Here is a 15,422-nt window from a genome sequence, read left to right as displayed (position 1 = left end):
GCTCTAATTCTCTAACAAACTAACTGTTATGAGACTGACAGTCCGCAAATTTCTGGCGTGCATATTGGAATTACATGTATATTGCATGGAGTGTGTTAAGGTGGGAATAATGTATTTCAATTCAAGGTTTGCTGACAAGACTAAGGCAAGTGTCAGAGCTCTCTAATAGTCAAATGACACATTTATCTCTGTAAAGGTCTCGTTTTTTCGCTCCCAGATCAAAAACAGACACATTTCACTAGGGAAGCTGTCCAAAACGAGGTGGTACAGAGTTTCAGGTTAACAGAATTGATCTGCTGGATTTGGACCCCGGTTTCAAAACACAAACCCTTACATGGCAAAACTGATCAGCACCAGTGAGACTGTCTGCACCCAAAATGAAATCCTATTTCCTATATGTGCACTGCTTAGGGCTCTAGCCAAATGTCATCTCAAATATGACCATAACCTTCCTCATGTCATTGTCCTTCTGTAGAATGCAAGCAACTCACCAGGGGGATCCAAGGGAGCCCAGTCAACTGTAGCGGCTAGACTGAAGAACTCCAGCAAGGGCGCCTCGAGAGGCCCAAGACCAGGAAGCAGAGAGAGAACTTCCCCAAGATCCAGGGCCAGCAGCAGGTATCCACTTCTAGAATGCCCTCAGAGGAGTAGCCCTCTTCAGAACAGCTCTGGGTGACATTGACAAATGCCCACGTCTCAACAGCTAGTTAGGGCAATACTGGGATACAATATGTTATCAGTGGGAAAATGTAAGGGTGACGAGAAAAGGGTCGGGCTCATTGGAAATCACCAAATGTTGGTTGTTATATATTATTTGACTTTGAGATGTGGTTTGGACTCCAAATGGATTGTGTACTGAGGCGTGCTCTATCCATTGGCTTGGTATTGATGTTTCTGAGGAGGGTAAGGTCATGGAGGTATTGTGCACTTACAGCTAAGTGGCACTAAATGCACTTCTCGATTATGCCATTGAATAGTTGAACATCTCAATGCCGAACCTGACTTTCACCAAGTAGATGATGGTCAAACAGTAACACGGTTTTCTGACTCCGCTTTCTTTATTTGAATCGCTGAATCATTCTGTCTCAGCTGAGTATTTAAACCGCAGTCCAAAAGTGAGAGGTGTCAGGAGATGGAAAAGTAATACTTCTCTGATATTTGCCCTTTTTTTCCTCATCGGAGATGAGAATATGGAAAAGTTTAGGAACGACAAAGACAGACGGACAGAAATAACGAAAGGCAGAACAAAAAAGCAAGTGCATACACACTCCAATGTTCTGCTGGAGCAAACAGTTCCCCAGTCTGCAGAGTAAGATGCGCGTGGTGTTGAGGGTGGAAGTGGAGGCTGTGAAGTTCCTGAAGGAGGAGCCACACAGACTGGACTCACTGCTGAAACGCTGTAACACCATGACCGACACACTGACCACACTACGCAGGTATGGTTTAACACATCACAACACAATATACGCTATATACACCTTGTTGTTAAATTGTTATAACCGGGTTGTTACGAGGGCCCCATTCAACTGGTGACTTGGTTTTCAAGATAAACGTGTTGCAGCAGATGAAAAATGTTTGTTTTTTTGACTGATCCCGGAAACCTGATCACCAGAATAGATGCAATAGGGCCCTGATACTGCTGTGTGTTGTTAGTGTATTGTATGCCACCTGTATGTACAGGAAAGTGACCGAGGGCCTGTGGAAAGGCCAGAATGACATCTCCAGCCAGTCAGCCAAGCGAACTGAGCACACAGGAAAGAGCTTGGACCTCGACATACTGACCAGTCCATCGCTCATCCTCAATGACCTGGGTGGTAGTGCCAGCCTTGCCAACTGGATGCCCATATCAGGCAGTGACCCAGACGCTTCGGGAACYGAGCAGGACCCCCACCCTACGGCCAGCTACAGAAGCCGGGTCCTGGACGAGCTGCCGAGCCGCCGCGGTGTTGGCAAATCAGTGTCTGCGGAGGTCAGACTGGTAYGGAAAACCGCTCCTGTATTTTGATATTCTATACAATCCCCCTCACAATGCTAAATGTAAATTTTTACTGGGGAATCGGTACATTTACCAGTGTGACCATTTCCCTGGAAATGTATAGATGTTCTGATTTGACAAATTTTCCCTATCATGTACAGTATATCCGTGTACATTGCTGCAATATATTTCCAATACACAGTATTTGGGTTGACAAATATATGTGTTTGTATAGGCTGCAGAGCGGGACTGGGAGGAGAAGCGAGCAAGTCTGACCCAGTTTAGTGCCCAGGACATCAACCGTCTGCTGGAGGAGACCCAGGCTGAGCTGATGAAGGCCATCCCAGACCTAGACTTTGCTGCCAGGCAGATCAACAAGCCTGCTGTGCCCCCCAAACCCCACCCCAAACCTCAGTTTACCACCCCCATCACTACCACCACCACCACCTCCACCACCACTAGCACAACCACCACTACCAGTACTGAGCACCAGCCCAACATGGTGCAGGTCACTGCCCAGAAGCTGGAGGGGGGCTCACGTTGCGGATCTGGTGAGACTGAATACCACATGCACATTCATTGTTTGTGTTTTAGTTATGACTGAGCTGCCCTATAAAGATATATTATTGTGTGTTTTAGCAGAGCTGACCGTTACCAGGTATCGCACTGAGAAACCCTCTAAGTCTCCGCCTCCACCCCCTCCTCGCCGCAGCTTCCCATCAGCCCATGGGCTCACCACCAATAGCACCGGAGAAGTGATCGTCACCACCAAGAAGGTACAGTAAGAGAGAGAGACGGCTGAGCAAGAAATAACTGCAAAGCATGAAAGTACACATGAATGTTTTTGAAGATACTTTTGAGATAGGCTATTTGGATATGGATGTTCTAAAGATCTGTCAGACACTGTAGACATGTCGGCCAACCCTGTTTTGTTTTTATAAGAAGCTGGAGCCAGAAGACGGAGAGGCTCCGAAGACTCTGGTCAAGCTGAGAAGGACACCGTCTGACACCCCCCGCCCCACCTCCACTCCCCCCGTCATCGCCGCCTCGGCGATTAAAGACGAGGACGACGAAAAGAGGATCATTGCTGAACTAGAGGTCGGCGTCCCTTTGTTCCCTGATGTAATTTACAGCGTKTTACGCTGGTGCTAAATTGAATACCTCGAGTAGCTGCATACGAAATGTATAAGAATATGACGTGCGGTGTGTATTTAGTTCGTTGCAGTCGATGTTCGGTGTGCCTTAGCAATGTGATAACGTTGTCTCTGCGACCCTTTCCCACACGACTCCACTCACCACCCGCCACACACCACCTGACAGATATTTCAGAGAACCACTGTCAAAGTGTCCCCTCCCCGCTCACTGCCCAGCACGCTACCGAGGCCTAACCCTGCAGCCCGTACCCTTCCTTGCGCCTCGGGCTTCCTGGGAAGAAAGGTAAACCTTAAGCCCCCCCCCCCCAAAATGCCCACTTTCTTTTGCAGTGCCTGCGGCCCTACTGTCTCCTGTCCTCTTCCCCCTGCTTCAGTCACTGCTGTTCCACTGCACTTGTTTCTTCGAGGGCCACTAACATGCCTGTTGATCATGGAGATTCTCCTCTAATTCTGCTTGATGCAGAAGTTCTCTGGGCTGAAAACACGGCATAGTGCTTATCTTGTCGGATTCGACTACCAAACATATACTGTCTAACTCCATTCACTCTAACTCCCCTGTCTCACTTTGCTAATGACACTCCCCCCCCCCCCCCTGCTAATTCCACTGACTGCATTCTACATTCTGATCTGCATTCAGTATTCTAACTAAGCTGTGCTCTAATTCTCTAACAAACTAACTGTTATGAGGACTGACAGTCCCACATTTCTGGCGTGCATATTGGAATTACATGTATACTGCATGGAGTGTGTTAAGGTGGAATAAYGTATTTCAATTCAAGGTTTGCTGACAGACTAAGGCAAGTGTCAGAGCTCTCTTACTGCTCAAATGACACATTTATCTCTGTAAAGGTCTCGTTTTATCGCTCCCAGATCAAAACAAGACACATYTCACTAGGGAAGCTGTCAAAACAGATGTGCTACAGCCGCTTTCAGGTTAACAGAATTGATCTGCTGGATTTGGACCAGGTTTCAAAACACAAACCCTTACATGGCAAAACTGATCAGCACCAGTGAGACTGTCTGCACCCAAAATGAAATCCTATTTCCTATATTGTGCACTGCTTAGGGCTCTAGCCAAAATGTCATCTCAAATATGACCATAACCTTCCTCATGCTCATTGTCCTTCTGTAGAATGCAAGCAACTCACCAGGGGGATCCAAGGGAGCCCAGTCAACTGTAGCGGCTAGACTGAAGAACCTCCAGCAAGGCAGCCTCGAGAGGCCCAAGACCAGGAAGCAGAGAGAGGACTTCCCCAAGATCCAGGGCCAGCAGCAGGTATTCCACTTCTAGAATGCCCCTCAGAGGAGTAGCCCTCTTCAGAACAGCTCTGGTGACATTGACAACTGCCCCATCTCACAGCTGTCTGGGCAACTACTGGGATACAATATGTTATCAGTGGGAAATGTAAGGTGACGAGAAAAGGGTCGGGCTCATTGGAAATCACCAATGTTGGTTGTTATATTATTTGACTTTGAGCTGTGGTTGGATCCAAAATGGATTGTGTACTGAGCGTGCTCTATCCCATTGGCTGGTATTGATGTTTCTGAGGAGGGTAAGGTCATGGAGGTATTGTGCACTTAACAAGCTAAGTGGCACCTAAACTGCACTTCTCGATTATGCCATKGAATAGTTGAACATCTCAATGCCGAACCCCTGACTTTTCACCAAGTAGATGATGGTCMWACAGTAACACGGTTGTCTGACTCCGCTTTCTTTATTTGAATCGCTGAATCATTCTGTCTCCAGCTGAGTCATTTAAACCGCAGTCCAAAAGTGAGAGGGTCAGGAGATGGAAAAGTAATACTTCTCTGAATATTTGCCCTTTTTTTCCTCATCGGAGATGAGAATATGGAAAAGKTAGGAACGACAAAGACAGACGGACAGAAATAACGAAAGGCAGAACAAAAAAGCAAAGTGCATCACACCTCCAATGTTTCTCTGGAGCAAATACAGTACCAGTCAAAGGTTTGGACACACCTACAGTACTCATTCCAGGGTTTTTCTTTATTTGTACTATTTTCTACATTGTTGAATAATAGTGAATACATCAAAACTATKAAATTTCACATGGACTCATGTAGACACTGAAAAAGTGTAAATACATATTTCATATTTYATATTTGAGATTCTTCAAWGTAGCCACCCTTTGCCTTGATGACAGCTTTGCACACTCTTGGCATTCTCTCAACCAGCTTCAAGAGGTTGTCACCTGGAATGCATTTCAATGAACAGGTGTGCCTTGTTAAAAGTGAATTTGTGGAATTTCTTTCCTTCTTAATGCATTTGAGCCAATCAGTTGTGTTGTGACATGGTAGGGGTGGTATACAGAAGATATCCCTATTTGGTAAAAGACCAAGTCCATATTATGGMAAGAACAGCTCAAATAAGCAAAGAGAAACGACAGTCCACCATTACTTTAAGACATGAAGGTCAGTCAATGCGGAACATTTCAAGAAGTTTGAAAGTTTATTCAAGTGCAGTTGCAAAAACCATCAAGAGCTATGATGAGACTAGCTCTCACAAGGACCGCCACTGGAAAGGAAGACCCAGAGTTACCTCTGCTGCAGAGGATAAGTTCATTAGAGTTACCAGCCTCCGAAATTGCAGCCCAAATAAATGCTTCACAGAGTTCAAGTAACAGACACATCTCAACATCAACTATACAGAGGAGACTGCGTGAATCAGGCCTTCATGGTCGAATTGCTGCAAAGAAACCACTACTAAATGACACCAATAAGAAGAAGATACTTGCTTGGGCCAAGAAACATGAGCAATGGACATTAGACTGGTGGAAATCCTTTAGGTCTGATGAATACAAATTTTAGATTTTTGGTTCCAACCACCGTGTCTTTGTGAGACACAGAGTAGGTGAACGGATGATTTCCACATGATCTCCACATATTTGGTTCCCACCRTGAAGCATGAAGGAGGAGGTGTGATGGTGATTTATTTAGGATTCAACGCACACTTAACCAGCATGGCTACCACAGCATTCTGCAGCGATACGCCATCCCATCTGGTTTGCGCTTAGCGGGACTATCATTTGTTTTTCAACAGGACAATGACCCAACACACCTCCAGGCTGTGTAAGAGCTATTTGACCAAGAAGGAGAGTGATGGAGTGCTGCATCAGATGACCTGGCCTCCACAATCACCCGACCTCAACCCAATTGAGATGGTTTGGGATGAGTTGGACYGCAGAGTGAAGGTAAAGCAGCCAACAAGTGCTCAGCATATGTGGGAACTCCTTCAAGACTGTTGGAAAAGCATTCCAGGTGAATCTGGTTGAGAGAATGTCAAGATTGTGCAAAGCTGTCATCAAGGCAAAGGGTGGCTACTTTGAAGAATTTGTTTAAAACTTTTTGGGTTACTACATGATTCCATATGTGTTTTTTCATAGTTCTGATGTCTTCACTTTTATTCTACAATGTAGAAAATAGTAAAACTGAAGCCCTCCTCCCTCCTCTCTGAAGCAGCAGTCTTACATGGTTCAGCAGGCACTCCAACCCAGTAGGCTGATCTGTCCCACCTCAGCCCAAACTGTCCCTCTCAAAGGACCTTCTGGCAGCTCTCAAAGTCAGGTAGAGATAACATAGAAAGCCACTCCGTTCCAGCTAGCACCTGTCCTGAGCCAGTCAACCCAATCCTCTCATTACCCTAACGGGGATAATCCACACTCCATTAGCTAACTAAGATAGAGGTCACTTCATTTGAACTCTAAGAAACAGGCCCCATGTGGTGCTCTTTAGGCTTAGGGGGTCTATTCCCAGGCTATTAGAGTTCAAAAGACTACCCGTTGGACTGAAAAACAGCCCCAAAATGTTGCCATGGTTCAACTCGCTTCGGRTGGCTGGATTGATGCACTTCTACATTCATCTTGATCAGATCTGAAAGGTTTTTACCTTGTGTGGGGCAAATTAATCTCATCCACCACCAAAGCTGTAACCACATCCATTTTGGTGAAGCACAAGGTTTGCACCAGAACAAAAACCATACTTCACTCTTTGGGGTGAAAGGAGTCAGAAACCACTTGGAATCCGTGTAAAAAACATTAAAGTATCATACAAGTGCAGAAGATGACCTCCCAGAGAGGTCAGTGCGCTTCACAACAATGCCCATTAGTGAATACAGTAGTTAGCACATGGCTAACATGTTAACCTTTATTTGACACTGGAGGAATACACACCAAGCATTAGTATTCATGTCTATTCCCAACCTGGTCTCAGAGCATTTCGTATTATTCTGTACATAAATCCGAGAACTCCATTTATTATGATATGTTACGATTTTGTATGGTAAATCAAATCAAATCAAATTTAATTGGTCGCATACACRTTTTTAGCAGATGTTATTGTGGGTGTAGCGAAATRCTTATTTTCCTAGCTCCAACAGTGCAGTAATATCTAACAATACATGMAAATCTAAAAAGTAAAAAGTTGGCATGTAATTATTTGTGGATGTCCTTCAACCATTTCGTATGATATTTTAAGAAATTGCTAAATGTACAATATGTTACGAATTTGCAAAATGTAGGATATGTTACGAATTCCAATTTGGTGTTGCTAATGTTAGCTAGGTGGCTAACATGAACGTTAGTTAGCTGGCTAACGTTAGCTAGGGTTAMAAGTTAAGGTTAGGTGTTAGGTTAAAGGGTTAAGGTTAGGGTTAGCTAACATGGTAAGTTGTTRCAAAGCTGCTAATGAGTTAAAATGCTAAAGTTGTCCGTGATGAGATTCAAACACACAACCTTTGGGTTGCCAGACATTCGCGTTAAACCAACCACCCTCCTTTTGTTTTTGCCTTAAATGTAACCTTCTGTCTTATGTAACCATACCAAACGTAACATATCATACTCATTTAATGGTCCTGATTTTATATTTACTATGTTAAATCTAGCCTATGAGACCAGGCTGCTATTTATGCTGTTTGCTGGAAACCACTCAATTGTGTGAGATTGCGTATGCCTCCAAGTGTACCTTCCTTCCCTATCCCCATGTTGTCATGATGTCAAATATGCCCTCTGAGTCTGCGGATGCTGTTTATTCGGGTCATTACACTGTGCAGATTTTTTTTGTGCAGATTACGCTCATTGCAAAAGTGAGTCCTCTTCTGATGCAGATTATGTATTTTATTAAATGTCTGACCTGATGTTTGTAGCATACAGTAAATACAGTCATATATATCTAGGCAATTGGGTCAGTAAAATGTAGTAAACTGTCTGTGATCAAACAAACAAAAGACCTGTTCAACTTAAACTATATGTTTAACATATGCAAATAATATGAATTAATATACTGTATGTTGGAGTCAGTTGAATATATTGGACATACATGCATCTGTGTGACCTGTATGTGCAGTGTGGGTAAATTAAAACCCCCATGGGTAGGCTATTTTGTGTACTGTAATGCATAATGTTAGGTTCATTCTTTCAACAATACAGGACTGCTTCAGACATGAACCAATGAGGTCATTTTTGAACCAATAGGATTTAACCAAGACCGCACCATAGAGTAACCTTTTCTCCCCCCCCCCCTTTATTTTATCCTGAGGGGAAAATGTGCACGAGCTGAAAAATTGTTAACGTCAACAAAAGTGAAGTTTGTGTGTGCACAACATGTGAATGCCTTGGGGTTATCTGATTTTAAAAAGGCTTAGTTGCTATTCTGCTATTTGATATCTTAGGACATTGTGYGGACATTGTCTCAACACAGTGCTATAGCTACATTCACTGTTCCAATACCTGTCCAGAAGGAATGCCAACAGGCGATGACCAGGTGCTGTCCTTTATATCTCTCCTGAATAGGTGGACTTTTTGTTTGGCCCCTGAATGGATGATTTTGGCATGAATCCTTTTTTAATGATCCAATATGAATGCGATTTATCTGGGGAATGGAGGATCTCGTGGATGGCAGAAAGTGGGAGGATTCCTCAATCTTCTGCGGCGGGGATGGTGCACCTGTCTGTTCATGTCTTTGTAAAGGATATTTTGTGATACAGGCTCCAAGAGCTACAGATATACCGACGTGTAGTACGTCTTACCCGGTCGTACTATAGCATACGAATTGTACGACCGGTTAGGTGAAAAGGGTTAAGGTTAGAATTGGGGTTAGAGGAAGCTCAAATGCTACAGTTGTCCCCGGGGGCAACTCGAACACACAACCTTTGGATTGCTAGACTGTCACGGAATACGCCCACCCATCCTACCCGACCAACCTCCCTACTTCCGTTTCTGTCTAAAGTAACTAGACCATTAGTACAGATCGTATGTCTTGACAGGTGCTCAGAAATGTGTATAGCATATTCAAATCAAATCAAATGTTATCGGTCGCATACACATATTTAGCAGAAGTTATTGTGGGAGGCTCTGCGGCTCTGAGACCAGGCTGCACTGTTTGCCCCTAGTGCTCCTTCCACAATTACAAATTGCTCCTTCCTCTCCCCACATTGAATGTCCTGAATGTACATATCTATAACCTCCATGCCCCATGTAGACCAAAGCTAGTGTCGGCTTCTACTGCTCTTCATCCCGCCCAGTCTATCTCACTTTGAGCAGTGGGCCTCCCAAGGACACACCCCAGCCCCATCTATCATGAGGAGAATAGAGCCAGAATATAGATGACATTGATCTAAATCTACATCAGTGCAACCAGCTCTCTTGGCATCCTTAAAGGCACGCCTCTCCTCTCCTCTCTTCTCCTCTCCTACCTCCCTTTGTCTATGCTCTTGGCTTAATGGGAAGTCTGCGTCGTTAATCGTAGGCTTTTGTCTTGTTTCTCCCCTTAACCCTTTTGCCCCGTTGAACGGTTGGATTTGTAAACCAATGTGGCAGCGGTGTGGGGGCYCTTAGACATCTAATCGTAGGAGGAAATCTCTTGTTCGCTAAAGGCCAAGGCAATTCATTAGCATTGGCATCCAATTGAGCTTGATGTTGTGTCCAAATGTGTCAGCGAGAGAGGCTCAGCGCTGGCTTTTCTCTCCTTGRGTTTGTTTGTTTGGGTCTCCAAGGCTCTTATGGAGAAGCCCCTGTAGGAGCAAAGGGACGGTAGGATAATTCATTTCCATTCATTTGGACAAAGAAAGCATCTTAACTGTTTCAGACATGACCAATTCATTGAAAATRTGTGTTGTTTCAGGGGTGAGGATTGTTTGGGTTGATCCCAACAGCCAATAGTAGCTTTGGGTTTTAGCCCTGTACGTGTCCAAACGAGCCAGCAGCCGAGGGCAAAAGTGCAMACAAAAACATAATTGACCAATCACAGAGCAAGAAAGTATGCCTAGGGTTAACCAGGGTAAAAGCAGAGTTCGGCCTTCACTTATAAAGATCATGTAACTTGAGGACACCTATTATCCTGTACTCTAGAGTATAGCTCCTCCATTACCTACTCCTTTTCCTATCCTTCTCTTCCTCTCTCCTTCTGCAATCTCAATCCGTATTTCTTCTCCTCCTCTCGCTTCACCCCTCCCTTTCCTCTCCTCTCCCAACTCCCCGTCCTCTCCTATCCACTGTGTAGAAGCTGCATCGGGCCAGGTAGCCCGTCCTCAAGTCCTGACAGCAGTGCAGTACTGATCACAGCATCACTTCCTCAGTTTTGCCCATGCTCTGCTTAGCGACAGCCACATGGCTCAGATCTTGACAGGAGCTGTCGGGCTGATACACCAAACACAGCATCCCCCTGTGGCCAGTCAGGGGAAATGCACTGCACTGGCTGAAGCATACAGTAGCACCCCATGTGACCACATAGATGTAAGATAGCCAATGACCAAGACAGTAGCTTGACCCTGGTCTGTCTCTATCTGGAAGGAGTCACCAAAGAACAGGGAAAACAAATGTGATCTTAAAACACTATTAAAACCCTTAACAAAAGATGAGAATGCAACAGAAAAAGCTGCAGACTGCAGACTTTTCCCAGACACCCTATTGCAGTAGGTTAGGATAGGAGTTAGATAGAGATCATGTGAGCAATGTTCTCTCTTCTTCCATGTCTGAGGGCAACTGCTGTATATCCTCTGCTATCATGGTCRGTATGAGTACTGGGATAAACACTGAAGGTAAAATGGTGGACAGCAAGATTCCGCACAGGATCCCACTTCTGACACCAAATGTTGCAAAGTGAACACATAACGATCCTAAAATCCCACAGTAAACACGGGTCCTCTATCCATAATGTGAAAGGTTCTGGACTCATTAGCACCGTTTTATACACTAGCCACCATTGTCATCATTGCCACAGCAATATGAAGATTTCCATCCTAAGATTTTATGCGTGACAACATTTAAACAGTTTTTTTACCACTCCACTAAATGYAAGTCAGATAATCCCACAGAAGGGTTATGTGCTGTCTGAAACTGCTGGAGGAAAGTGCAATAATATTGCCATGGAAGCTCTCTGTGCACAAATATATACCACTGGCACAAAAAATATACATAATTGGAGATARAACATCCCCTTGGTAAATCCTAGACATTAATATAATGTATTATTCATCTTTAAATATAGAAATAATAGCTAATATGAAAATAAAGACCACGCAATTAACCTCAGAATAATCTAAATCATATCAGAGATATACTGTATTGTGAGAAAATAGTATACTACCCGATAGGTATTGTTTGCAGTGATTATATCATGTACATAATTCATTCTTCATCTATGTTTTTATATTATCAAGACTGTATTTTTATACTTGAAAAGAGGATTCATAACCACATTTTAGACATGTATTCTRTAAATGAATTTGTTGTGTGTTTTGTTTTCTATTGCCATCATTTTGGTTCCTTACTACTTACTTAGACCATTCAGCAAATTGTTAGTATCATTTCTTGTCAATACACTAATATGGTTCATGGCAGGATACAAAGAACACATGCRGTGACATTTGTGAAAAATCTGAAACCTTTGGGAGGCTTGTTTGGGAAACAATAGAAATCAATGATGGAGGGTTGTGAACTACTTAAAGTAGCACTACACTCAGCTTGCACGGATAGAGGGAACGAAAGAAATAGAGAGACCCAGAGCACATTTCCTCATCCCTCTTTACAAGTAATCACTGGTGACTACCCACAACTGTCTTCCTCTATCCTAATCAAAAGTAAACAATATCGTATGTACAATATGGCTTCTCGATGAATGTGCGGTTGTTTAAAGTAGTCTGTGGGTGTTATAAATCATGTAAATAGACCGAGAAGATGTTACTTATAATGGATTTTTATGTGAATTTCTTTTTGTTGTTGTCGAGAGAAACGTAATCCAAAACAGCATGCACATACTGTACATTCCCGGAATTTGCACGCTGGGTCAACAAAAGGTTGTTACTTCTGTCAATACCTCTCCTCTGTGTATAACTGTAAGTGTATATTAGATGAAACATTGTACAGGATAATAGATTTTGTATCATGTGCAACAGGGTCAGTCAAAACAAATGTCACTGTCAACGTTGATGTTAAGAAAAAGACATGAAGACATCGTAGAGCAACTTCCGTTATTCTGAGAGTGATTCTTGCTGTGCGTGTGAGATAAGTGTTGTTGATGAGTACTGAAGAAGAATGACACAGCAATACGGTACGCTAAAGACCAACTAACAGTGCAAATGCTACGCCAATTCTACATACTGAAAGAACTGTTGCTGCTTTGTGTGAGAAGATCAACTATGGTACTTAACAAAGACTGCTGCTTTTGTACCTCTCTGTTGTGTTTTTGTGACAATAAAAGTGAACCTCTTATACAAGAAAGGATTTGATTGAAATTCATTCAGGGTCTGAAATGAACTCCAAACCAATTTCATGTTTCATGACTTCTGATGTAATAAAGTAGCAGACAATCACAGTATAAAATATTTATTAGTTCAAACCCAAAATAGTGAAACAAAGAAAGGGTTATCCATTCAAATATTTGGAATATAATACAAAATAATGTTCTAAGCTTCGTTCTAAAGCTGTTGTAATCCTACTAGTCCTAGGACAGAAGACAGACAGACAGACAGACAGACAGACAGACAGACAGACAGACAGACAGACAGACAGACAGACAGACAGACAGACAGACAGACAGACAGACAGAAGACAGGCAGGCAGACACAGGTCAATATGCTTTACACCAGATACAGCAGTTATTGGGTTTGACAATCTGCAGCCATCTGAGTACCACAAATAGAACAAACTATTCATTATGAAAGACAAATGTAGAGTCTTGCCTAGCTTTCACTGATTGTTACTGCATGCACATGTCCCAGTGCTGAACCTCCCATACACGGGTCCTAAAGCTCAAATGAAGATTGTGGAGAATGAGGGTGATTCTCATTTAAATCATTCCATTGAACTATAAAGTCCATCCATGGCCAAGCCCTTACTCCACTAACATTATGTAGAAATAGGAAGTGTTAACTTAGTAATAAAGCCTGCGGGGGTTATGGTATATGGCCAATATACCACGGCTAAGGGCTGTTCTTTGGCACGACGCAACGCAAAGTGCTAGAACACAGCCCTTAGCCCGTGGTATATTGGCCATATATCACAAACCCCGAGGTGCCTTATTGCTATTATAAACTGGTTACCTACGTAATCAGAGCAGTACAAATAAATGTTTTGCCATACCCGTCGTATACGGTCTGATATACCACGGCTTCAGCCAGCCAGCGTTCAGGGCTCGAATCACCCAGTTTATGATGAGGAATAGAGCGTATTTACTGTAGGTGTTTGTTGTGGATCAGAGGGGTATTAGGAGACAGACAGCACCTCACAGTCTAATATTCCTAAAGCTCTACTTAGAGGATGGAGTTTGCTGTGGGTAGAACCACAGGTAGAACCAATCACCTGCCATGCTGGGCTAAGCCTAGGGGAGCTATTTCAAGTTTGTGTGCGCTCTATGTCAATGAATTTAAATGAGGGTGATGTTTTGAATGGGTGTGTGTGTGTTGTGTGTGTGTGTGTGTGTGTGGTGGTGTGTGGTGTGTGTGTGTGTGTGTGTGTTGTGTGTGTGTGTGTGTGTGTTGTGTTGTGTGTGTGTGTGTGGTGTGTGTGTGTGTGTTGTAAGTAAGCATGTGTGTGTGTGTGTAAGTAAGCGTGTGTGTGTGTAAGTAAGTTGTGTGTGTAAGTGTGTAAGTAGCATGTGTGTAGTGTTTCACAGGAAGATATCGGAGGAAACTTGGAGCTTCTGTCTGGGCTTCCACTTGGCGCTGACTCGGGATCCGTCTGTCCGTCTGTACGGCTGGTTCCTCAGGTCTAGCAGGGATAGTGATGGATAACAACAGCATTGTGAGGCCACAACACGGAACAAGTCTGGTCTAAACAGGTTTTTGTAGTGACACCGCCACGCAAACAAAGACAGACAGASAACTGCATCAAGAGACAGAGAGATCCACAAACAGAGAAACATAGTGCTACACTCTCGTGGTGTGCATAGGAGACACAGGCATCTCCAGAGACAGAGAGAAAGCGAAAGACAGACCTATACAATTCTGAGGGGACTATGTAGGGCTGTCATCACTGAAGCCAGAGTCGCAGAAGAGGCGAGAGATGTGCTTGCCAGAGCGAGCCGTGAAGGGCACAGCCTTTAGAGCTGAAAACCCCAGAGAGAGAGAGACAGAGAGAGATWAAGGGAGAAGAGGGTGACGGTAAAGACATAACCATGGGGGAGGAGAGATATGCACAGGGGAATGAGTGGGAATGACATGAAAAAAGGATTGAAGGGAGAAGATGAATGTGGATGTGACAGATGCAACAGGATAATGTAGGTGGTGGTGGATATTGCATGACGACAGTTAGTTATGATGTAATTTGTGGAAAAATGGAAAAAGGGCTACAGAAAGCAAGCGTACTATCGGAAGACCATTCACTCCGTTGTGTTAGCTAATCCATGTTATCATTTTTTAAAAGGCTAATTGAATATTTGGAAAAACCCTTTTGCATTGTTAGCACAGTTGAAAAGTGTTGGCCTTCTAGGCAGAGTTGCAAAGAAAAGCCATATCTCTGTCCAGTGTCTGTGTTTCTTTTGCCCATCTAATTCTTTTCTTTTTATTGGCCAGTCTGAGATATGGCTTTTCTTTGCAAACTCAGGCCAGCATCGGAGTCGCCTCTTCACTGTTGACGTTGAGAACTGTGTTTTTGCGGGTATTTTGAGATGAAGCTGCAGTTGAGGACTTGTGAGGCGTCTGTTTCTCAAACTAGACACTCTAATGTCCTCGTTGCTCAGTTGTGCATCGTGGCCTCCCACTACTCTTTCTATTCTGGTTAGAGCAGTTTTGTGCTGTTCTGTGAAGGGAGTAGTACACAGTGTTGTACGAGATCTTCAGTTCT

At 43.6% G+C, this 15,422-nt stretch overlaps 2 protein-coding genes across 3 annotated transcripts in view; one reads left to right on the top strand and one right to left on the bottom strand.

Annotated features, from left to right (window-relative positions):
- LOC111968217 (SRC kinase signaling inhibitor 1) overlaps positions 1-8,535 on the top strand; it is a 40,478-nt gene extending 31,943 nt beyond the window's left edge. Inside the window, 6 exon segments of the mRNA XM_070445026.1 lie at positions 1,294-1,436; positions 1,654-1,978; positions 2,211-2,526; positions 2,615-2,751; positions 2,921-3,073; positions 4,262-8,535. Coding sequence (XP_070301127.1) covers positions 1,294-1,436; positions 1,654-1,978; positions 2,211-2,526; positions 2,615-2,751; positions 2,921-3,073; positions 4,262-4,420 — 1,233 coding nt within the window. The 3' untranslated portion in view covers positions 4,421-8,535.
- Positions 8,536-14,193: 5,658 nt separating this feature from the next.
- Positions 14,194-15,422, bottom strand: part of LOC111967690 (formin-like protein 1) — a 66,148-nt gene continuing 64,919 nt past the window's right edge. Inside the window, exons 25-26 of one of the 2 annotated variants that reach the window (XM_070444846.1) lie at positions 14,575-14,685; positions 14,262-14,348 (exon numbers count right to left, since the gene is read on the bottom strand). In XM_070444846.1, the coding sequence (XP_070300947.1) occupies positions 14,594-14,685 (92 nt within the window). In that variant the 3' untranslated portion in view covers positions 14,262-14,348; positions 14,575-14,593. Of the gene's footprint in view, positions 14,349-14,574; positions 14,686-15,422 lie in introns of both variants that reach the window. The other variant, XM_023992929.2, reaches the window with a different exon arrangement.

The sequence above is a fragment of the Salvelinus sp. IW2-2015 genome, linkage group LG8 (genome assembly GCF_002910315.2).
Source record: "Salvelinus sp. IW2-2015 linkage group LG8, ASM291031v2, whole genome shotgun sequence".
Taxonomy (NCBI): Eukaryota; Metazoa; Chordata; class Actinopteri; order Salmoniformes; family Salmonidae; genus Salvelinus; species Salvelinus sp. IW2-2015.
Note: the sequence above shows the minus strand (reverse complement) of the source record. Positions and strands in the feature narration are given on the sequence as shown.